General features: G+C 37.7%; 2 protein-coding genes across 2 annotated transcripts; one reads left to right on the top strand and one right to left on the bottom strand.

The window, feature by feature from the left end:
- Window positions 1-1034: 1034 nt before the first annotated feature.
- Window positions 1035-6468, bottom strand: LOC113403087 (uncharacterized). The gene is made up of 8 exons (XM_026643526.2): window positions 6438-6468; window positions 6305-6372; window positions 5926-6127; window positions 3784-3974; window positions 2930-3106; window positions 2675-2701; window positions 2091-2242; window positions 1035-1477 (listed from the first exon to the last, which is right to left on the bottom strand). Exons 1-8 carry the CDS (start codon window positions 6466-6468, stop codon window positions 1333-1335), a joined length of 993 nt encoding a protein of 330 aa, XP_026499311.2. The 3' UTR covers window positions 1035-1332.
- A 729-nt stretch (window positions 6469-7197) lies between these two features.
- On the top strand, window positions 7198-16048 carry LOC113403085 (uncharacterized). Its single transcript, XM_026643524.2, has 5 exons — window positions 7198-7470; window positions 11139-11271; window positions 15132-15269; window positions 15437-15598; window positions 15814-16048. The coding sequence occupies exons 1-5, from the start codon at window positions 7465-7467 to the stop codon at window positions 15831-15833; spliced, it is 459 nt and encodes a 152-aa protein (XP_026499309.1). The 5' UTR covers window positions 7198-7464; the 3' UTR covers window positions 15834-16048.
- Window positions 16049-23704: the final 7656 nt, after the last annotated feature.

Raw genomic sequence — 23704 nt, 5'->3', positions numbered from 1 at the left:
ATATAGAGAACGCTTAAAAGCAAACAATCCTGAAATATGGAAGGAGAGGAAAAAAGAGAAGCTGAAAGAAAATTTCGCAATTGTCAGAAGGAAGTGTTATAAGTCAGTTTAAATGGATATGTAACTGTGGTATGATTGATTTTCAACACAATTGAAATAATTTATGACCGATTATAATCTTTTTTTTATTTACCTACTAATTCATAGGATATAGATTTAACATTAGGTTGCGCCTATATCCAGGTCTGATATCATAATATCAGACCTCAGATATAAATTTTGAAATTCTACATTTATTTATTTAGGGTTGCTATTTAGAATGGCCCTAGTATTTCCTTTCTGTTACCTTTCTGTTACAAACAAATTATTTTCCAATCTGTTTCATATCCGTAACTTACAATTTTTTTGAATATGACGCATAGGGATTTCTAAAATTGGGTCCTCTATGTCAGAATGTACAGTTAACGTTCGAGAGTCTGATACTGACGGAGAGATTTCAGTGGGGTTTACAGCAATTGAACTTGTTTCCTCGTTATGGATTTACATGAAAAATAATCTGCGTTGGTATTACGTTTGCCCTGCTTATATATAACTATTAAATCATGTTCACTTAGTTTAAGTCTCCATCTAGTCTGTCGCGGATCTTTAAGGTCCATTACCCACAGAAGCTCTAAAGGTCTATGGTAGGTTATAATTTTAAATTTTCCGCCAAAAAGATAAGGACTGAATTACTTTGTCGCCCAAAGGATCGCTATTAACTCTTTTTCAGTAGTACTGTACTTAATGTCACTAGTATTCAAAGTCCTAGAGAAATATGCTATAGGCTTATTGGATCCAAGTGGTCCTTGAGAGTGTACTTACCACTCCAATAGCTAACTTGACGCATCTGTAGTCAGTAACAATTCGTTTGGTTCTCTTTTAGTCTCTAGTTAATGATGTCCACTGACAAGTAGTATGTACTTAATACCATAATGAAATATTGTCGATATGTTAAATGTTTTGTTTAAGTTAGCACTAATGACCAATAAAGGTTTACATTGATTTACATAATGTTAACATTTTAATTAGACACTAATTAGACATTAAATGAAAGTTCGATCCGATCCAAGTAGCGCGCTATTAACATAAAGTGTCTCAAGCGCTGTGCCCGTGGCAGTAACACGTCGACTGGGTTTACATCGAGCCGATCGTATGAAGTTGCACTTGAGTATCAATCACCGTGTCACTGGTCACTTACGGACAGTTGTACGAAGTGCGTAACACAACTGCCAGATCACAGTCGTGATGTCAACGTGTTACTTAGATGAATACAGCGCTTCAGCAATTCAGAAATCAAACTTCTTCGGAGCTGCTCATGACGTCCAGCATCCTGTCGTACACATCCGGCAGGTAATCGAAGTGTCCGTTGCCGCTCAAGTCGTTCTCGATGCTCTTCTTGAAGATCTCCCAGCTGAGTTTGAATTCTGGTTCGAATAACCTGCGCCATCGTCTATTTTATATTTCCGTTTCATAAAAAGAATATTTTAAGTCGAAAGCCTCTCGATGTATTTGTGAGACCAAAAATTGTGAAGAGAACAAAATTTAAATTTGAAGATTTATTTCTAACAATACTCAACACAATTATATTTATATATTATTACTGGGATATATTTATGACAACAGCCTTATTTATAAATTAAAGATGACTACAACAGTCTCCAAGTTTTAAATATATTAAGAATCATAAAAAATACCCGCTATAATGATAATAATAACTCTTTATCAGTACGTAAGTAGTATTATTTCTCGAACTCGAAAAGACATTTTATTTAACAATGCAAGGAATGTTGTCAGAGCATTTCTTGTCTTTAAAACCGTGAATGTTGCGGAGTCCCGACACGTGCGCGCCACGTGACACCTACTTGTGTATTTCTTTAGCCTTTCGTGAGAGTTATTGCCAGCGTATCTTATATTCTGACATGTGCTTACACTTGCCGCTGACGAGTTCCCCCATCTATCCTTCGTGTGCATCGCCTGATCTTATCTAAGTCCACATTATGTTGTCCTAGTGTCGTATAGTCATAATAAAATCATAGTAACAAGTTACACACCCGCTCACGCAAGCCATAAAGTTTCTTATGTGGCTGGAACTGAACAGCTGTACCAGGTTCGTGCCGCCGGTGCAGTTAGACCACTGAGCGTCTGGAGCCAGCAGCATGGCCACAGCCTTCCCGCGACATATGAGAGGCGCTCCATACATTCCCTTAGGTGGAACGTAACGAGAGAAATTAGAAGATAATGTTTGCCGCTATGATGATGCTGAGTCGACCACCGTGTCTCATTATATAAATGTTAAAAGGCCTATTAGAAGCAACGTTATCCCACGACACTACCTCAACTTTTGCTAAAAGTGTGTACGACGGTACCTCGTGTCTTGTCTGTTGAAGAGACAAGTCAAGGTTTCCGAGTTATGTAATACTGCTGTCTGTGTATACAACAATAAGTAGTATAATTTTTAGATTTAAACCGCTCAGCTTTCTTTCCTAAAGCGAGAGACGATCTTATGCTTTAATTTAAAGTACTTGCACGGACTCGGTGAGAATCGAGCAGAGATCCTTCGTTCCGTACGCATCTTTATTTTTCACTGAAACCCATTTCATTAATTACTGGCCAATGGCAACTCCGTGTGACTTACATGGCATGGCTGCGCTTCCCTGTCGGGCTGAAACAATAAGGTATTCTTATACTTATTTACAAGGGAGCACTTTGGTAAAAAGTCAATTTCCAGTAATTTCTTTGTAAAAATGGAGTTTGAAATTTTATACGATACAATTTTTAACAAGTATAAAATGTAACTTTATTAAATTAAAGGTTGTTGTCGTTCGAAACTTTTTAAATCCGAAATGAGGGCATAATGCTATCATTATTTAGTAATAAAACAATTACTCACATCCTTGACACAGATCGACGAGGCCTTGTCGAAGTACCCCACGAAGCCCAAGTTAGTCATAGCTTTTTGAAATTTCATTGTGATGGTGTTACACCACAGGCTCTTCTTCACAATTATCAAGTACTGCACCCGAATATTCCGTTGGAGAAGGAATTTGTGGACAGGGTATATTTTATCCTGGAATTACAATTAAAGTATTTCCTTAAAAGCTGGCGACGCAACTGCAAGCCCCCCGGTGTTGCAGATGTCCATGGGCGGTGGTAGTTGATGTACGCATGCTAAAAAGGTTAAAAGACGCACCTTCTGTCGACTAACTATCAAACTCCTTTCAATTCTACTCAATTCCGATGACAAGATCAACCCGTGTGCAGCGAATAAGCGAAGTATATTTTAAAATACTTTTATTTGTTATTCAAGGAACTGATGGTTGTATATACAATATTAATTTTATACAGGAAGTAACAAGCACGCATAGCAATATTTTGGCGTTGTCGTTTAAGGACAATATTACAATATTACAGTATTGGAAACGAAGTTCGTAAGGCGTTACGAGACTTAAATACCAAAGTGCTCCAGGCTGCGTGTTCAATCCAATATTTTTACTATTTATCAAAATTTAATTCATTGCTGTAAGGGTTCCGTTTGACCTTCCTTCCGGAATACAAGCGATCCAGAACGAGCGAACTCGAAATAACATTTAATGCATGGTGCGCATCGTATAGCAATAGCCTGGAGTATTGAATTAGAGCAGACAATCCTGACAAAAAATTCAACAAACCTTTTAGCATTAAGGCTCTGTTTCTCGGAGTCGAAAATGCAATGAGCATTTATAGAAGAAGCCTAAGTGAACTCACACCCTTGTAAAAGAAATGCCAGCCGGGCATCAGGCACTCCTCGTGCAGCGCTAACACCTCATCCCCTTTGTAATCGATGTCGATCGGGCGCAAGGGAATCTCGGCTAGGACGTCTGGAACCCTTTTAGCTAGGATAAGGATGGCCGGAGACTTCTGTATCGTGTAGGCTCTCTCCCCGGTGCTGTTGGACACTGGAAACAAGGATCAGTTTTGGAATTTAATACGATTGTTTTGGATTTTTGTATTATGTTATTTTGTTATTATAAACATTATAGCAGGATTTAAGAACGGCTATCATTACTATCACAGTAGTTCATTGTAAAGTGTCTTCCAATAAGACGACGGTTAGATTTATTAATCTTTTATTTCTACTCACACTTTGACCGACTCTCGGCGAGTAAACATCGTTATCGAGTAATTAAATCCTAACTCAAAACATTCAACGAAACGAGATATTTTGAAAAATGTCACAGTTTTTGTATTTTTTATTAATTGCCCTAGCAAACAGCACAACCCGTGATAACGTTAATAGGATCCAACCAATTTAATGAGATAAAAATAATAAAATTATTTTATCCTTATTTATTCACCCACTAAGGGGTCAAATATGCAGAAACGCTAAAATACGTATATTCTCATTTTTAATGAGTATCTCAAAAATAAAGTTCCATTTTTCTAACTTACAAAATGCTTCCATACAAATTTTCAACCCTCATTTCACGCCCTTAGGGGTAGAATTTCCAAAATTCCTTTCTTAGTGGGGTTTTACTCAATAAAATGATCCTGCTCACCAAATTTCATAGCCCTAACTTTAATAGTTTACGCTCGGCGATGATGAATCAGTCAGTCAGGACGTGTCATTTTATATATATATATATTTTTGTCGTAGCTGCCATGAAGTTTAACGGCATTATATACAGTTTATCATTTGCGCAGTCACATGTTCTTACTGTATACTAATTTAGAAGGATCGGTTCAACCGTTCTTGAGTTATAGCGGGACATAGAGACAGACAGACAATAATTTCGAAAATGGTAAAACTGATGTCAGTGGGCCATAAAACGAATATTTATAACGAAATTCGACAAAAACATTGAGGGTACAGACAGACTCTACAGATTTATATAGTAGTATAGATATAAGCATAATCCGCACTACATTTTACAAGGAACGCCTCGCTGCAGACTCGCAGTGAGCTGCTCGTTAGTGGAAACGAAAGCTAGACATAACAATATTTCGAACGAGGCGTTACGAGTTTTACATGAGACGTGAGTCGAGATGCGTTTTATCAATATCGAATACCTGTGTAATATGTATGATATGTACCGACTTGCTCTTGACTTGCTCGGAGTACTGACACGAAATCTTCCTAAATAATAATAACTTTCGTGTCCCTTTATGTAGAACGAACTGTGCCAAAAGTCGCTTTTTGGTAAGAGCATGTGACGATTATATTCAACATTACAGTAATGTACATATCTTTAACGTGGGTCTGTTTAAGTTCTTAAGAGCCGTAAAAACTATTTGTCATTAATATCCTGTGTTTTGTTTGTTTTTCTTTTTGTTTGTTACAGCTTAAAAAACTTTTTTGATCTATTAATTATCTTATTAGATTTTCTCCATGTTTTATGTAACAGTGGAAACTTTGTTGGCTTATGTAAGACTTTTTTGGTATAAAATGTTTGTGAAGTATACTATGCTGAGTGTTGAGAGTTGCCCAAAATAAAATAAAATCAGACCACATTTTAAATAAATGCAATGGTTGTTAAAACAGTTTCTACACGGGTTGCATAGAAAATGTTTTATTAGAGTGAATTAAGACCGTATAACCGAAACCAGTCCTACGAGTTGAAAGGTATCACAATCAAATTAAGGTACAACTCCAAATATGAGTGACAGTAAATTATGCCACAGGCTCTACAATGTCCCACAGGTGGGCTAACACCCCTTCTCCGTTTGAGGAGCAGGCTTGGCGCTTATAGAATACGCGTACGCTCTGTGTTTATAGTACGAAATTACTTGCCGAGATTCATCGGTCAGCACAGATTTTTGAGTGGCGTTAACGTTGCGACGGGTATTCTATCTGTTGTCAAGTTAGAAAATCGAGGCTGCATGATGATTATCATGAGATATCTAACTCACACTTGGGGATAATAATCTTAGTGACTTGGACTCGTATTCCGCGACGCGGATGCCTGTACGTCGCGCCCGTCACCACGTTGATGGGCCGGGTGTCGTGTTCATGCACTGAAGGGTCGGCGATGCACACACACGCCGTTATGACCACCGTCCTGGACAGCAGCGTCCCGACGCACAGGCCGCGGTAGCGTGACGGAAAATATACCTAGTAAGAAATCGGACACGTGTAAACAACGCTCTGCGATTACGTTTGCATATCATGAAATGCTCTGCACGAAGCGAGCACAGATCCTGTATATAGAGTAATGCACGGTCTTGCGGAGATATTATTAGCTTTGGTTTATATTACTTAGTTTTAGTTTTTAAGGGAAAGTAAACTTACTAAAAAGGGTACAGAACCGTCTCGCGGCTTGAAGGGCTCCCTACCGAAGCTTACTGTCGCGTACAATCCTAAAATGAAACAGAATAGAATATACTCAAGTGTGAATGATTCCTGTTGTATAATATCCGCTTACCAATCTGGACGATTATTTTCCATTCGTTCATTGTTTTGAATGAAGAATTTAAAGCGCAAAAACAACTAATCAATTTTATTTACGATCGGTTGATTTTGTTTACAAAACATTCGCCGAAGCGTTCGATAACACAATCACTTCCATAATTTAACGATATTTTAGTACATGGAAAGTGTAGTTCACGGTAGTAATACAGTTCGGCAACCTTAACTTGTATAAGCTACCGATGGCGATGCGCCCCCGAAGGCGGTGGACGGTCGGCAACGGCACGGCGGCAAAAAAGTTTTTCGAGACATAATTTTTGCTGCGCAAGTAAGTTATATAATTTTGTAGAAATAATTGAAGTTGTGAATCGTGCTTTTTATTTTCTGTCAATAATGGAGCACAGGCCGCAACGAGTTACAGTCAGTTAGTAGTTACAGAAGATGTCTCGCGGAGATACCTGTCACCGCTTGCGAGTCGCCGTCAATTGACGGCAGAAGAGATTACGCCGATTACCGACTGTCACGGCTGCTTCAACAGCGCTGTGTCGTTCGAAATGTAAATCGTATCAAAGCACTGTATCTCTCTGTTCCTAGCTGGAGCTCGAGTGTTTGTTTTTTTTTCTTTTTACTAATGACTCATGAACAAATCTCAATAGAAATAAACACAAAGAAGATAAGAAGAAAAGATAATAACGTTGTGTTGTTTAAGAGCTAACGCCGGCGCGTAGCAAAGTATCAAAAAAATGCGAGCAACTTCATCGCCGAGGAAATCCGGTCATCTCCGGAAAAAGCAATAAATCGTGCCTAGCCGCAGATAGAGGGATCGGGCTTAAGGGCGGGGTGCGTACAGGAAAGGCCCGAGAGAAGTAGTCCCGGGTAGACGGATCGATACGAAGGCGTCCTGTGCGGACTCGCGGCCGGCGCGCCACTAGCGGCTCGGTGCTCGCTAGTCGTTCGTCGCCTCCCGTGCCCGCTGCACGGCCGCTGCTCCCGCTGACGATCGCCGTCTCCGCGATTTCCTTGTGATATCCCTGCCGACAGACATGGAGGTAAGACATTTACTTCAATATTACTGATTAGCGAATTAAACAAATACTTTTTTTTATATTTACGTATAATATTCTTTTAAATAATATGAATATATCTTTGCCTAAATTTTGATATTCATTATGACGACTTAATTCATAGTTTTCGAAAAATAAAACACAATTGTGTTTCGATACATTAAAAATAGCCGAAAAACTTTTTAAATCATAACAAAGAGAGAAAGGAGGCAGACGGCATCTCGCTGTGTGGGCTCGACCCGCAATCCGCTGCTCAATAACACGAGGCGTCCCCAAGCTACGCAAGCTATCCCGTCCCGCTCCGAATACTTGGAATGGTATTCCAATGCCACATGTGGACTCGTTCCTTTTTCTTTAGGCCTCCGCGTTATGATACTTTATCTCAAAGCGAATCAATAGCGGGCAAAAAATAAACGCAAAGCGAAGCGTCTGTTTGTATTCGTGCGGGCTCGGTTTCATAATCCATGTCGTGCTTGAGGCCTTTGTTAGAAATAAATAGGTCAGGGGTGCAGGGGTGCATTACCCGACCTCTCGTTCAGGCGCTGATGGTGGTGGTGTCGGCACACTCTGTAGTGCCTACGCGATACGGCTACAGGCGACGTGGACTACCTGCGCCTTGCACGGGGTCATTTATTGCCATTAATCTTAAGCTCTGAGAATATTATTATTTAAAAACCATAAAAATAATTTTGTGTTATTAATTTTTAAATGTAATAAATAAAAAGTCATAAACACCTCTCGGATATAGGACTCCCGTGTTTATCGTTAACCCCGAGAGGAAGCTGCGAACTTCGTGCCGTCGACCGTTTCCTCTGTATCAAATATCTAAATAAACAATCAACGTACGAATTCACCAGCAGCTGGGAGCTCGTTATCTGCCTGACACCCGGGAATGACCCCAGTTTATTTTAGTTACGGCACCGCGGAACTGTTGGACGCACACACACGGGTCTGCCACTGCATGGATCGCGTACAATTAATACGTATTATTCTCCCGTTCAATAACGACGTGCACATTGCACCGTCCGTGCGACCGTTGCATGTTTGGCGAGAACTAAACATTAAGTGATGATAGTTTCATTATATATCTTTATATAATACTAGCGAGCCGCCACGGCTTCGCACGGGTGCAATGCTGCCACTAAATATACTACAGAATGTCTTACAACGTTCACAGTTTTTCAGTCGTTAGACAACACAGACCGCTATGTTTCTGCCTTTTAAATCTGTGATATCTTCGAAAATATTAATTTAAATTGCATGCTGTAAAGGCCCATATTGATCTATATTGAAGGCACAATGTATTTAAGGTACTTAATTGGATAAGGATTAATGCTGTATTGCTTAAAATCGCTTCGGAAATAAACCATTATTTCTCATAAAAAGTAAAGAATATAAAAGAGGCTATTGTGGGTTATCGCTAAGAGATAGACATATACCACCGTGGACTTTTTTGAAGACCTTTTTAAGGTGTGCAATACTGTAGTACATTATTTTGATCTATCTCGTAGGGTTGAGCCAGCATTTACAATGTAAGCGCAAAAAATGTGTTTATTTACGACATCACTTTGGAAACCTCTAAAATTGTCAGTGTTTCTCTACTACATAGTGCATGTATTATACATATAAACCTTCCCCTTGAATCAATCTATCTATTTAAAAAAACCGCATCAAAATCCGATGTGTAATTTTAAAGATCTAAGCATACATAGGGACAGACAGCGGTAAGCGACGTTGTTTTATACTATGTCACGATAATATTAGAATATATATTGTTGTGAATATATATGCTTGTTGTTCAACCGTCTTCCTACAGACTTACGACCGTGCGACGGCCGACAGTACGACGTACGATAACCCAGCAGTGATATCAACGAAGGATAGCTTGTATTGTGTTCTACGAGATGATTGTTCGAATTTGAGCAGAAGCTTGAAAGTTATCGCGGGCATGATAACGTCGTCGACAGTTACAGGTCGACCTATCGGCTCGTCGGCCCACCGGCGACTCCGAACGCACAACGACAGTCACTGACTGGCCGAGCTCTGTATTATCGGTCGTACGTGAGCGACGGAGCCGTTGACACTGATACTGTTTTTTGTTTAGACAAACATCCTTCTTATATCGCCATCTTGCGTTTCCAGATATAACGTTAGAATTTAATGCAACCAGTACATTCATGTATCCAAAGTTATGTTTTCCGCGAATATTAAAAACGAAGGTATAGGTGTAGGCAATAGTTTGTTGCACGCGGACGCCATGCGCGCGTGGGTCCCACAGGCGCGACTCCGCCGCACACGAACGGTCACGGTATCATTAGCATTCTATTTTAACGAATGCGTATTCGAACGTAACTTGTAACGCACTTCGGCTACGTCGTCCTTTGTTTACATATTCCCTATAAACAACATATAAAGGGGCGTATGGTCTCGACTATTACTATTACTGCTCACTGACCACTCGCAACTTCAGGTTTCCTTATACCACTGGTAGGCGGACCGGCATCATCACGCAAGAAATGTTGACTATTCCTTAGTTGACTGCAACCGTAGGAACTGAGATATTATGTCCCTTGTGTTACACTGGTTCCTTCGATCTGGAACACGACTATAATAAGTATATGACCAATGGCTTAACTAACCCGGACGGACTTGGCCAAAGCCCTACCACCAAGTCTCTATCTTAACAATTGTAAAGAAATAAATAAAACTGTAATTTTCTTTAAACAATAACTGATCAGTGACACATAATAAATGTTCATGTTTTGTGTCATGATTAGTTCTGTAATACTTAAATACCTCGTCGCTCTGTGTGTGCTGGCGTGTCCCTTCAGAACTTGCAAATAGTTGCACAACGGCGCTCCATACAAACTTGTAATTTTCCGTTGGACAGATACACCTTAAAGTGTCACAGAAGGAACCTCCTTAGGTTGGATACGTTTACGTACGATAAGGGCACAGTACCGCTTTGCCGTTATATATATACAGGTACATGTGTGCACGTGTACCTGGTGGTGTTTGCATATAATAAACAAAAGTCGATGCGACTGCGAATTTATTTTAATGATTATTGTTATTTGTATTAAAATTGGCGCAGCTCTTCTTTTTTGTTACAAATTACCTAAGCCCTCTGACCGTCCGCGAACTGTTAAATAACGCAAAGCGAATTTATGTTCCATATTTAAACTGTGATTTTTGTTGAATACTGATCAATTAAGTTCCAACAATAGTATTATCGGGTAGTTCCCGGAGCACTGTACAAAGTACTGCAAGTTATTTAGTCTGTTCGAGCCTAGAACATCTCTTCGGATGTTTTCTGTAGAAAAGATATTTTATGTAAGCGAAAGATTGTTTCAATGAGAACGACTTTACGTGATTATATTACTAGAGTGAACCACGATATAATTAGTCAACTGATTGAGTTCAAGAAGTCGTTTCCTTATAAACATGGCATATGCAGCGGTATGACTGTATGTGTTTGCGTGTGTGTAAGTCACAGATGCGTCTTTTGAAACGGTATCATACATTTTGGTTGAATATTTAAGCCAAAGGGATTGCAAAGCGAAGCGCCGGCTGTTAGCGAAGTTCCAGCGCCCGGACCGAACGCCCGACAACATGCACTATAAGTATTATTTCTAATACAAGTATCTTTTCAGCTTATACGTTGGTGGTGGTCGCTGGCTACCCTGGTGGTGGTGTTATCGTTCGCCGCGGCCGGAGAGGACGTGTGGGAGCGAGAGGGCGAGCACGACCTGCTCGTGCGCAACGCAAGGGGCGCTAAAAATAGAGGTATCACTCGCTTCCTACTAGTAGACGACTACCGCTTGCGACTTTTATTAATAAGCCTTGGAGGAAGTTATATATGTACGGGATAGTGGGAATCCTTGTTTTGTTACTTCGAAAGAAAGTGCAATAAAGGAATACACTTAGAGAAACCCTAATAAAATGTCTTTATTAAGCTCATACAAAAACAACGGTACCAGGGCACCGCGACTGACAATGAATAACTATTTCATTCAACCGACATCCATTTTCCTACAATTGTTACCGCAATCTTTTTCAATGTCGCCTTATTTAAAGATTTTCAAAAGATGTTTATAGTGTGACACACACACAATACATTGTTTTAAAGTATTTGTAAAGCAAGGTCTTTTCTCGCTGTGTGTTTACGAACTTAAGGTGAAATATATTTTAATATTATAAGTTATGACTCCATGTTCTTTTAAGATAATTAATTTACGACAGGATCAGCTGTATCAAAATCGACCAAATTGTTTATTATGTGTCTAATGAAATAATTAACAAAAAACAAATATATATTTCTATTAAACTTCATTGAAATGCCTTAATGAAATGCATACGACGCTCCAATGCGACGGCCCATGTCAGCATTGAAAATCCATGTCGCATAGAGTTCTGTCTCGTGCTCGGGTAAGTCTGATGCTACGTTTGTTTTTTGTTTTTATCGAATGAAACGAAGTCCCTCAAGGGTTATGTATTAATAAACGACATCGTTAGCAGGTCCATTTCGATCACGTCCTTTGATGTATACTGGTTACGACTCAATAAGTTCATTAACAGACTAAGAGACTTCTCGTGCAACGACTCGATTGTTGTAGAATCGGCCTTCTATTCCTTTGATTGATACCGATTTAATCAGAAATAAATGATTGCAAGTTATTTATAAAAGAAACCACGAAGAATAAGCCTCTTATTATACGATTAATAAATCTTTAAATAATCACTAAACGCATTCATTTCTAAAAGAGAAAAGAGTACAAAACGTTTTTTAAAAGTCCTTAATATACCATTACGGGCATTATAATTCATCGCATCGTTTTATTTATCGCATTTTATTAACTTATTAAAGTATCGTATCGGCCAGTGTCAATCTGCTCAATATATCAGAATGGACATTTTAAAATTAATACTCATGCTTAAAATAGCTAGTGAAATATATCGATATATTTCCTCTAATCAAAGTCGACAGAAGCATAATCGATTGAATCATTCGATACAAGCGATTACATTTTAAAAGTAATTAAATATAAAGATTGTTATTGTATCGAATGGACGATGAACTTCGTATATTGTAGAGATATAATTTAAACTAATCGGGTGCGTTTCGGTTCAATAGATTTACGGAAATTAAATACGGAAGTATAATTCTTAATTTAAATCGAATTTCCCCAAAGCGAATAAAATGTCAGCAAAAACAATTATTTATTAATCAATACAATTATTATTTTCAATTTATTTTTGTCTCTGGGTCATGTTGGGTCATGTCCTTAGAGTTACAATTTTTAGAAGAACTTTTAATTTGTGTTATGTGGTTTTATTGTAAGCTACATGAATAACCATGGTGTCGTTAATTCTAAACCTACTCTGTACTCGGACTCGTTTAATACGATACTCTGCTGAGACTGTCGCTTGCTGTATTATATTATATACGTAATGTTTTGACGTTTGCCAGAAATGGCTGCGTGGGTTTTTGATTAATGCTCAATGCAATAAATAAATAAACAAAGGAACTTAATTATATAATTATTCGTATAATGTGAAAACCACAGAGCGTATTCAGGGCGCGCGCTAAGGTTTATAAAGTTGCGCTAGTACTGGGCACACTGTTCTCTTTGCATTAGTTATTTGCCTCGACTGTAACCTCGGATGGTTTCTAATGAATTACATTGCATTGTATTGACGTAGTACAATCAACAACACGGAACAATTTCAGTTAATATGTAATGAACTTAAATAGTAGAATTATAAATTTCGAACGATAGAATAGTCTGGAATGTACACCGAAACAGTGAAGACAGTAGCCAGTTATGAATAAATAATAAAATGAATGGTATGTACGAAAGGCGGTCTCATCGCAAAGAGAGTGATCTCTTCCACATTTTACTAGCATTCAGACGGAGGACTTGCGGTGAGTAAGTCGGTGACACTCAATACAATCGCTTATTACAATTGTTATGATCACCAATTCTCTTACTACTTACTATTTACTATTGTCGGAATAACAAATATTTATTGTGTTTTGTGGCTTATGACAAAGTGTCGCATGGACTCTAACCACAGCCAGTACCAGAACTGTCCGCATTACTAATAATTAAATAAGATATTTTGGCCTCGCCCCTAGTCAGCAACGCGAGTCTCACGCAGAGCCCAAAGCACGTGCTCCGACGTTGTTTTGTTTCCTAAGCCGGCTCTTAAAATATACACTCACACTATGATAGCACAGCGTATGTCCCGAGCCGCGCGTGTCGTTTCACCACCACCACCACCACCACTGTGTGCGTATATATCGGACTTGTTGTATAAATTTGTATTTTATGAAAGTTTAATTACAATCATTCTTCGTCGTATTTAACAAATTAAAATTTAATTCCACTTTTTTTGCGTAAAATTCAATCCCCGAAAGTAGATATGGTGTACAGCAATCTTCCATTTCGAGCAGCATACTCCACCACGCACAGTCCAAGTGCACATGCACAGCATAGAAGCGGAAATGGGCCGAGTAGGCATGATGTATACTGCAAGCTCTTTCGTTTATTTATTAAATCCTTCATTAAAACACATTTTCATAAATTGAAGAATAATGTAAATATCAGGAATAATGTTATGCGAGTCCTGCATCAGCCCGGTAGCGCTGCTGCGCTGCTGTGCTGCTGTGCTGCTGTGCTGCTGTGCTGCTGTAGATAACGTTTTATTGACTATTGTTTAGCGGATGTGTTCCGTGCCCCTGAGAACGTGTAACGTGAATGCAAGAAAGCCTTACAAACTCAAATTCCTTTATTCAATATAGAAGCATTACACTTACTTATTGATAGTCAAATTAAGCACTACCACCGGTTCGGAAAAGGAAACACCCTGACCTGAGAAGAACCGGCGAAAACAACGCAGCGGGTCTTTTTTTTCTCGTCAATCTAATTAAGTTTGTTCCTTGTACCAATGCTATGAGAATAACATTTTCTCATAAAATCATTAATATTTTTCCGCACATAATGTCTTGATATCTATAAATTTATACTTAGTGATTCTTTGGGTCCTAGGTTATAGATTGACTGCAGCACAAATACAGTATGGATAGCGGCTGCGTTACCCCAAAGCATAATACCGTAAGACATTATACTGTGAAAGTAACTGAAATATACTAAGCGAGCCGTATCAACATCAGTAAATAATCTAATTTTTTTGACCGCAAATGCCGCAGAACTCAGTCTATTCGCCAATCCATTAATATGGGGACCCATTGCAACTTGGCATCAACAGTAAGGCCAAGAAATTCAGTTGATTCAACTGGATCCATCGATTCCCCATTGATAAGTACACCAGCTTTTACATTTTGCACATTTGGTGTACTAAATTTTACAATTTTTGTTTTTTTATTATTCAGCCTAAGATTATTCACGCTAAACCAGTGTACTATATCAGAGATAGCATGGTTTACTCGTACATAGTCATACTGTACCTGTTTTATATTAATTTTAAAAACCAAAGAGGTATCATCAGCAAACAATACTATATCATGTTTGTTTCCAACAAGAAAGGGCAAGTCAGTTATGTATATGAGGAATAGAAAAGGTCCAAGAACTACAAATAAATCGTTCGTCGTTTTGAAGTAAACATTGAGTTATGTTTCCCAGAGACCTGTCGCTACGTGCGAGGCGCTTGGTCCGAGTGCGACCCGAAGACTAACATCCGATCCAGGACCCTCACTCTGAAGAAAGGCGACCCCACCAGCTGCGAACGCGCCAAGACCATACAAAAAAAATGTAAAAAAGGTAAAGTTTTCTTAGGTCATTCGCATACAATCAGCTAAATAAAATAATGCTTATTTTTACTCGAAGTTGCTAAAAGACCATGTAGTATACTGTAACTTTATTTATAACACTCGTATGTGAATCAATACTCATTATAATATATGATGATGATGGGTTTTCTCTGTCAGCCTGTCGTTACGAAAAGTCGTCCTGGAGCGAGTGCAGTCCTAACGGTGAAATGTCGCGGACGGACATGCTGAAGGCCAACAGCGACCCCACGTGCGATCAGAGCCGGCGCATCACCAAGAAATGCAATAAAAATAAGCAGATCAAAGCGGCTAAAGACAAGGGTGAGTACGCGAGACGCGCAGACGCCGCGTCACGGACACTTCAGTCTGACGTGACGTAACTATTCATCATTAGTCGTTTGTTTATAATCAAGATTATATGTTACTTTTTGTATCCAAGGAAGGTCAGTTTTATAGTTGAAAAGAGCGACATCCTTTCGCTTAAAATATTGTTACATGTAACGCAGTGTATAGTAACGTATGTGTTTCCGTTGCAGGTCGCAGAAATCGTCAGTAAATTTTCAAATGAAATTCATTTTAATCGACTAAGATTTTCATTATAAAATGAATGGTGTTCGATCGTTGGTTTGAATTAATGTAATAGTGCCAAATTAGAAAAATAAAACACGTGTTTCTACACTCGGTTATCATTGTTAGACTCGATATCACAGTAAACTCTATACTAGACGCAATTTGTTTTCACTAACTATAAGTCGAATCTTTGATATTAATAAATGAGTACTTAAAACTTTATCTTTTATTACCCTATCGCTTAAGGTTTCACGTTCGGGCTGAACGGTAATTGCATGCCAACCCCTTATGTCGCATACATTGTTTGTCCTGAAACCTTCAGAGACTCACTAAACTTTGATTAGTATTAGTCATCATATAATTCCCTAAAACTCTCAGAGACAGTACTAGACACTAGAAATAACTAAGCAATTGTTATGACGTCTAAAGGCGTCTCCTCTCCCGGAAGGTGTTCTCTTAATGAGCCGGTAAATAAAAAATTAAGAGATAGAAATAAGAATTAAAGAAAAACGGTTTAAGGATAATTTTTTTCTTGTAACGATTCAGGCCAACTGAAAAATAAACTAATGATTTTATTAACAACGATATCCCGACTTGTTTCTCTTTTAATGTCATGAGAAGTAACAGCTCCTCAACAAAAAATAAGCGACTAATCATATTACTAAGTTTATTTAACTTTATTGGCGAGTAGTTACTGTGTAGCTGGAACGACAACTCTCCAATGTTCATTTCTACAACGAACGGCTATAAAGTAATTACATTTTGTTTCGTGTTGCACATTTGTTACAATACATTGAAATGAAATAAACACAAAACCTTTTTTTTTAATAACCGACAGCATTACGAGTAGGGATGCCAATCCCGCCAATGCGGGATCCCGCATCGTTTTTGCGGAATCAGAAATGTGGAATTATTACACAGAAAAACATTATATATCATTTATTGATTAATCTACATTTAATTTTACAAAATAAGAAACATCACAAGTACATTAGTTATTATAGATACAATGACTATTCATAAGAATACTATTCAATTGTTGATTTTCTATAGTTCAGTTAGAAAATATCAACAATTTCATAGGCAGCTGATACCGTAAAGTAAAGTAACTGTACTTTACTGATGCAAGTAAATAAATTACATTCATAATTATAACGATGCATTAACTGTTATTAAATTAAAATGTCGTTCAATCACACATATAAGCTGGAAATTAAATTTTTAATCTAAATTTAATTTGTAAGCAAACAAATATCTAGTACAGACACTGATTAACTAGGAGTTTAAAGGAGTTTTCATCTAGAGAGCTCTTTTTACTCTTTGACAGTAATTTTGAAATGTATGCACCATTTTCTACAGATACTAGTTAGACTGTTACTAGTTGCAAGTTGGATACGGACTAAAGATCTAATTAAGGGATGCCACTGCTGTTCTCACTGACTCTGGAGCTGCCTCGATATTAGCATCGTTTCAAATATACCTATTTTACCCAATCAACAATTTTTATTCTGGATGCAGGCTTAGCTATACCTCTTGATGTGATAAAGAAAAGATTAATATTTGTTATGTACCTACATACAATACGTTTTATAAACAATCCTTATCAAAAATTTAATTTTTAAATTTTTAGCAGAGTGCTAAGCCAGACAGACTGTATAAATGAAAGTGTCAGTTTTATAATCAAACGCGGGCTACGAAAATATGACAGAATTTTCATCAATTAAACTATTACTGCCAGTTCGTAACGATGTTAGTTTAGTCAGTAGAAATTTAATCTACGACCTGAGGTTTATTACATTAGGGCAGCAGCAAGTTTAGATAATTGATGTATTAAACTGATGTGTTAAAGTGTTTACATCTTGACAATGTGAACTCATAATTTTTCCTTGTTTTTGCTGGTAACAGATATATTTTTAAGCAGTTGTTTTATAAGTAAATTTAAAGAATTGTATTAAAATTTAAATTCCTTTCATCCTCATTCCACCATTTTATCGTCTCTTGAACAGGCTGAAGAATATTTACTTGACGGTATAGATGATTCTTTGGCAGCTGTCGACTGAAAAATTGCGGAGTTCGACAGTGAAGCTGACCCCTTCGAATCACGAATGTTGCAAAGTTCAACGTCCTCATTAGCGTTTGATGCCGTTTGAGGGACCACTTGCATTTTTAGAAGCTACCGTCGAAGGGCGTTGCTTAGCGTTAGACGCTTATACTTCGACAAGGACTTTGCGTTACGTTTTTGCCCCTCATTTTGCCGAGAAAATCGAGGCATTGTGTCGGAATTAGCACTTATTTGCTGTAATTGATTGACCAGTTGAAAAATATTTTTGAAGTTTATTGCATAGCATTAGACTCTTCGACTCCGACGAGGACTTTGTGTTGCGTTTTTTGGTCCACATTATGTTGCGATGTGCTCGATGCATTGCGTCGGATTCACCGCTGATTTACTGTAATTTATTGACCAGTTTTGTAGTTGCATAAGCTTTATCCTTTACGCTGTATATTTTATTGCAATTGGTATTTGGACTGGGTCGCTATTAGAACATCGTCTGGATAAACTATGCACCTTCACCGTAACTTCACAGCAATTCAGAAGCAAATGTTTTTGGTGCTGACGACGTGCCGAATGGTAGACAAGTCATCTGAAATAGGTGATCCTGGTGGAGATTGTAATAAAAATTGAACATTAGGAATCTGCAATGGTGTTAGCGTTAAATACATGAAAGTAGACTTGAGTTAAGCGTTGAGGAACAACAACCACCATTGGGATGTATAATCTTCGATGACGGCTAATAGTTCCAAATTTTCAATTTAACGGAGAGGCATTTTAATGTTCATTTTAATGAAGACCCAACTTCAAATAAAAAGGAACATCAAATAATTAATAATATTTAATATAATTGACAATATATATTTTTCCAGTTTTTGTTACAATCATCCATTATCTTTTGTTTTTCAACCCAGATTGACAATTCCCATGTTAAATTCAAAAATATTATTTTTCTACTTTTATTTATAAAAATGTCAAACCAAAATTCATCACATTTATAACAATCTGTGATTGAGTAAGTCATTAGTTAGAAGATATACAACCTTTAATGATTGCTTATAAATATCTTATTCAAAATAATTTATAGGCTTACGTAAAGCCAACTATAAATAAACTTTTAGGAGCCGACCGTCATGACAGAGTGAAAAGACGACGCTTTTATGACAATACGTCACCCCGTGCGTAACCTAGTAACAAGCGAGGGCTCGCCCTTAACGGAGAGGAAGTCAGATAAGCTGATTTAAGGCAGAAAGATCGGAGCTTGACTCAAGATGGATTCGAGCTAGTGATACAAAATAAATAATATAAGTTTTCCAAAATGAAATCTTCAAAATATCCAAAGAAATCATGTTGAAAATGTTCATCATAAAACGTTGAAAATATCCTAAGAAATGAACGCAGAAGAAATTAATCCACGAAAATAATTGTAAAAAGAGAAATAATTTTGGTTAGAATTTATTTACGAATTTCGAAAACCTATACTTGTTAATAAACGATAAGTCATTGTGGAAAATAATCGGGATTAATCAGGCTTTCCTGGTCAATCCAAATAACAAAAAGCATCATGGGAAATATTCTAAGAATACCGTGTAAAGAACAACAATCGTTGTTAACAAACAGAACAATCGAAATAAATTCAAATTTCGAAGAAAAAATCAAAACTTACCACGAGGTGACAAATATCCGAATTAATTTTAATAATCCAATAAAGATTTAGGTACATTCATTTCTTCATACTGGAATACATCGTTCTTTCAATCATCTATTCTCAACAATATTCAAAGAATAAAGAGAAAGAAAAGGTATAAAACATCGAAAACAAATTTAGGTCACAATTCGACTAAAAAGCGGGAGGAAAGTGAAGCCTTTTTAGGTGGAGAGCGGCAGTATCAAAAAATAAAAACGGACAAGTGCGAGTCGGACTCGCACATAAAGGGTGCCATAGCAGCAAGTAACAAGGTTAATGTTTATGAAATTAAATGTTTTTTTTTTTATATGTGAGTTGATTAAATGAAAGGTAAATTGCGGTTTACGATTTATGAAATAAAAAACAACTACTTACTATATCTCGTTCAAACCAAGTTTGGGTGGAAGTGTACATGGTAATCATATGTAAACTTAACAAAATATATTCAAAATAAAACTCTCTCTCAAACGGTCTCTCGCGCAAACTATTCAGTTTAGAAAAAAAATATGTTTGAAACCTCGATATCATTTTTGAAGGCTATCCATTGAGATCCGATAGATAGTATGGGTTTGATGAAAACAATTTTTTGAGTTTCAGAATTGAGTCTAAGTATGGGAAACCCCCAAATTTGTTGTTTTTTTTGTGTGAAAATCTGAATGCGGTTCACATAATACATCTACTTACCAAGTTTCAACAATATAGTTCTTATAGTTTCGGAAAAAAAGTGGCTGTGACATACGGACGGACAGACAGACATTGTTGTTGTTTCAAACGATGACGTCATATATTAAGGCTACGCTGTTGTTGCAAACGGCGCGCGGCGTAACGAAGTACTTCCTTAGACAAATGTCAAAGATTTAACGTTGTTTGAGAGAACTTACTTTTATCCTCGTTAGGAGCTCACTATCAACATCATCTGCATGTGTAGTAGCTGCTTCTCCATGCTCATTAAAAAAGCTACTTTGCCTGCCTACATAAAGGAAATTCGAGCACACGCGTCAATTGATACTGGAAGCTCAGTGAGCTTTATTAATGATTTTTATTTTAGCTTTGAGTCTTAAAGATATTTCCTAGTAATCAAACTATTTCTATGACATCGACTAATTTCACATCACTAGTTGATAGATGTAAAAAACCTTTGTGTTTATTTATTTATACGTAATGATATACTGGAAAAACATTCATTTTTAGAATTTTCTTTTGGAGGACCTAAAGAGCCGATTATAGTTTGTAATGTAGCAGAAGCGTCAGTTCATGCATTTCCTTTATTTGCAAACATTACAGTCGATAGATACCTAATTTTTCTGAAAGAATTCATACTATCTTTCACAATAAAATATTTCTATTTTCTGAAGAATTAGTACAAAGATTTCAATCATTAAAATCAGACATAATTAATTCGGATATGTATGCAATTGATTATAGTCTTCCACTTACTGTCGAGACCTCTGACCATTCTATTGCTGCTGTTATGCGTCAAGATGGTCGACCTGTCGCATTCTTTGCGTCATTCATTCTTTCTACCGAATCATTCTATGATTAATCAGCTATTGAAAAAGAAGCTTATGCCATAGTAGAAGCTCATGAAAACATTATCTTTTCGGACTAATAACCGATCAAAGATCCTTATCATTTATGTTTAATAATAAATTGACAAATAAAATTAAAAACGGAAAGCAGTTTAAAGCTGGCTCCATTTAAGTACGACATAATTTATATGCCAGGTAAGCAAAATGACGCAAAAAGAATTCCTCAGCTAAAGTACAACACACAAAATTGATTTCATTACATGAAGCTTTATGTCATCCTGGAGTTACAAGAATGGTTCACTGAATTAAAACAATGAATCTATCATACACTATAGAGGAAATTAGAAACATGATAAAATCTTGTCGTGTTTGTTCAGAAATAAAGCCTAATTACGTACGGAATCCTATTCCTGGACTAAACTAATTAAAGCAACAGCTCCATTTGGAAGATTAAGTCTAAACTTTAAAGGACCAATTCCCAGCAATACGAAGAACTAATATATATAAACTTAACGAAATATTTCTTATATTCGGTATGCCATCTTTCATACATACTGATCGTGGAACAGCATTCATGTCCTCCGAATTGAAAGAATTTCTTTATAGTCGTGGCATTGCAACGAGTCGAACTACGCCATACATCTCGGGGTAATGGTCGAGTAGAACGCCTTAATTCAACTTTATGGAAAGCTGTACAATTAGCATTACGTTCTAAAAACATGTATATTGAGAATTGGGAAGCCGCCCGCCTCAAGCATTACATTTTATCCGCTCTCTTCTTTGTACTGTTACAAATTGCACGCCACACGACATAATGTCTGTGCACACAATAAAACCTGCAAACGGTGTATCCGTACCGAGTTTGTTGATAAATTTGGAGCAAGCTCATATGCGGAAATTTAATCGCACAAATAAATATCACCCACTTGTTGAAGAGGTAGAACTGCTTCACGTAATGTGGGTGAATGTAGTAACATTTAACCGTACATACGAGGTGTTATCTTATACCAAACAGTTGGTATGTATGTCCTCTTACACCATTCACCACACATACGTCGCCTGCTGTCCGTTTCGTTCCTAGCTTTCACCTTCTTGATCACCTCCAAGATATACCACAATTGCTCTTCAGGATCAGGAGATTTTCATCTAGCTGCTATCACTGGAGAGGTACGCCCCGAGCAGCAATCGACTGCCATAAGCGCGCGATGAACACAAAAAATATGCCGCCAAATCAGACACGAAGGACCACGAACAGACTCCAACATCCACGTCACTTCGCACACTGGGTCACAATTAAACCAATACCTCCAGACGAACACTTTATTGTAGGCTTAAAAATTAACAAAAAAAATCTTTCTTCTATATAACACAATGAACCACATAATAAGTTTAATATTATTTTACTGATTATAATTAAGGTGCTTTAACGCATTCAATGATGTTACGACACGTTTACTGTTTTCGAATTGTTTCCTATATTTATGCTACAATCAGGGATTTAAAACGTTATAATAATTACAATTCGCTACCAAGACTGGGCTAACGCATCGGCGCCTCGTAATGTAAATACCAGCGCATTCAGAAAGGAATATAACTCTGCCTCTAGGTCCTTCAAAAACGTGATTGCTAAGGCGAAGACGGAGTACATTGGCAGAATTGGCGAGAGATTGGTGCGCCTACCTTCAGGAACACGTGCGTTCTGGTCTCTCGCTAAGGCTGTCTTAGGAAATTTCTGTCAGCCCTCTTTTCCATCTTTGCACAGAGACGGTGAGTCATTGGCCCATACCGCGAAGGAGAAAGCTGATCTTTTAGGCTCTCTCTTCGCGGCGAACTCGACTCTAGATGACCGAGGAAAGTCACCACCAACAATCCCGCGGCGTGATACCGCGATGCCGGAGGTTACATTCCGGCAAAGTGCAGGTCGTAAAGCACTTCTTTCCTTGGATATTCATAAGTCGAGTGGACCCGATGGCATCCCTCCAATCGTGCTACGGACTTGTGCGTAGCACGATTGGAGGTTTATATTAAATAAAGATTTTTGAATTTGACTTTGATGATACTCAGGTGCGGCTTTACCTATAGTGCAGGGTATGCGGTGCACGCGGGCGCCTAGTCTAATGGGCCGCGGAGCACACTCTTATGCGACTCAACCACCAAAGATGCGTCCCTCGCGGCAACGCAACGGCGCTGTCAAAACAATGCGCTTGAGTAACGCCCGATGCCGGGCGCGTGGTAGCGAAGCAGGGCACGACACACAAAATGTTTTTACCTACTCTACACAATAACTTTTTCGTCATACTTGTACGAAATGTTCACTTTTCCGCCCACTCCCATCAGTATGACGAAATATATGTCGGCGATTCGCCAGAATTCTCCCCGGGATTCATATAGAAATCCAGAAAAACTCTTTTTGCATTAATAAATTTAATATTAATAGTAATAATTGTGTAGTGATTGGTTCTACAATTGTCCGAAGAATGCCCGCCTGCACTTACTTTCTTTTCTACTAACTAAACTACGACGTCCTTTTTTTATATCAACAACAAGACCATATTTATTTTGTTACAAACATAATAACTATTAATGGCTTA

The sequence above is a fragment of the Vanessa tameamea genome, chromosome Z (assembly GCF_037043105.1).
Source record: "Vanessa tameamea isolate UH-Manoa-2023 chromosome Z, ilVanTame1 primary haplotype, whole genome shotgun sequence".
Classification (NCBI taxonomy): Eukaryota; Metazoa; Arthropoda; class Insecta; order Lepidoptera; family Nymphalidae; genus Vanessa; species Vanessa tameamea.
The sequence above is the reverse complement of the archived record's forward strand: the minus strand, read 5'-3'. Positions and strand labels throughout refer to the sequence as shown.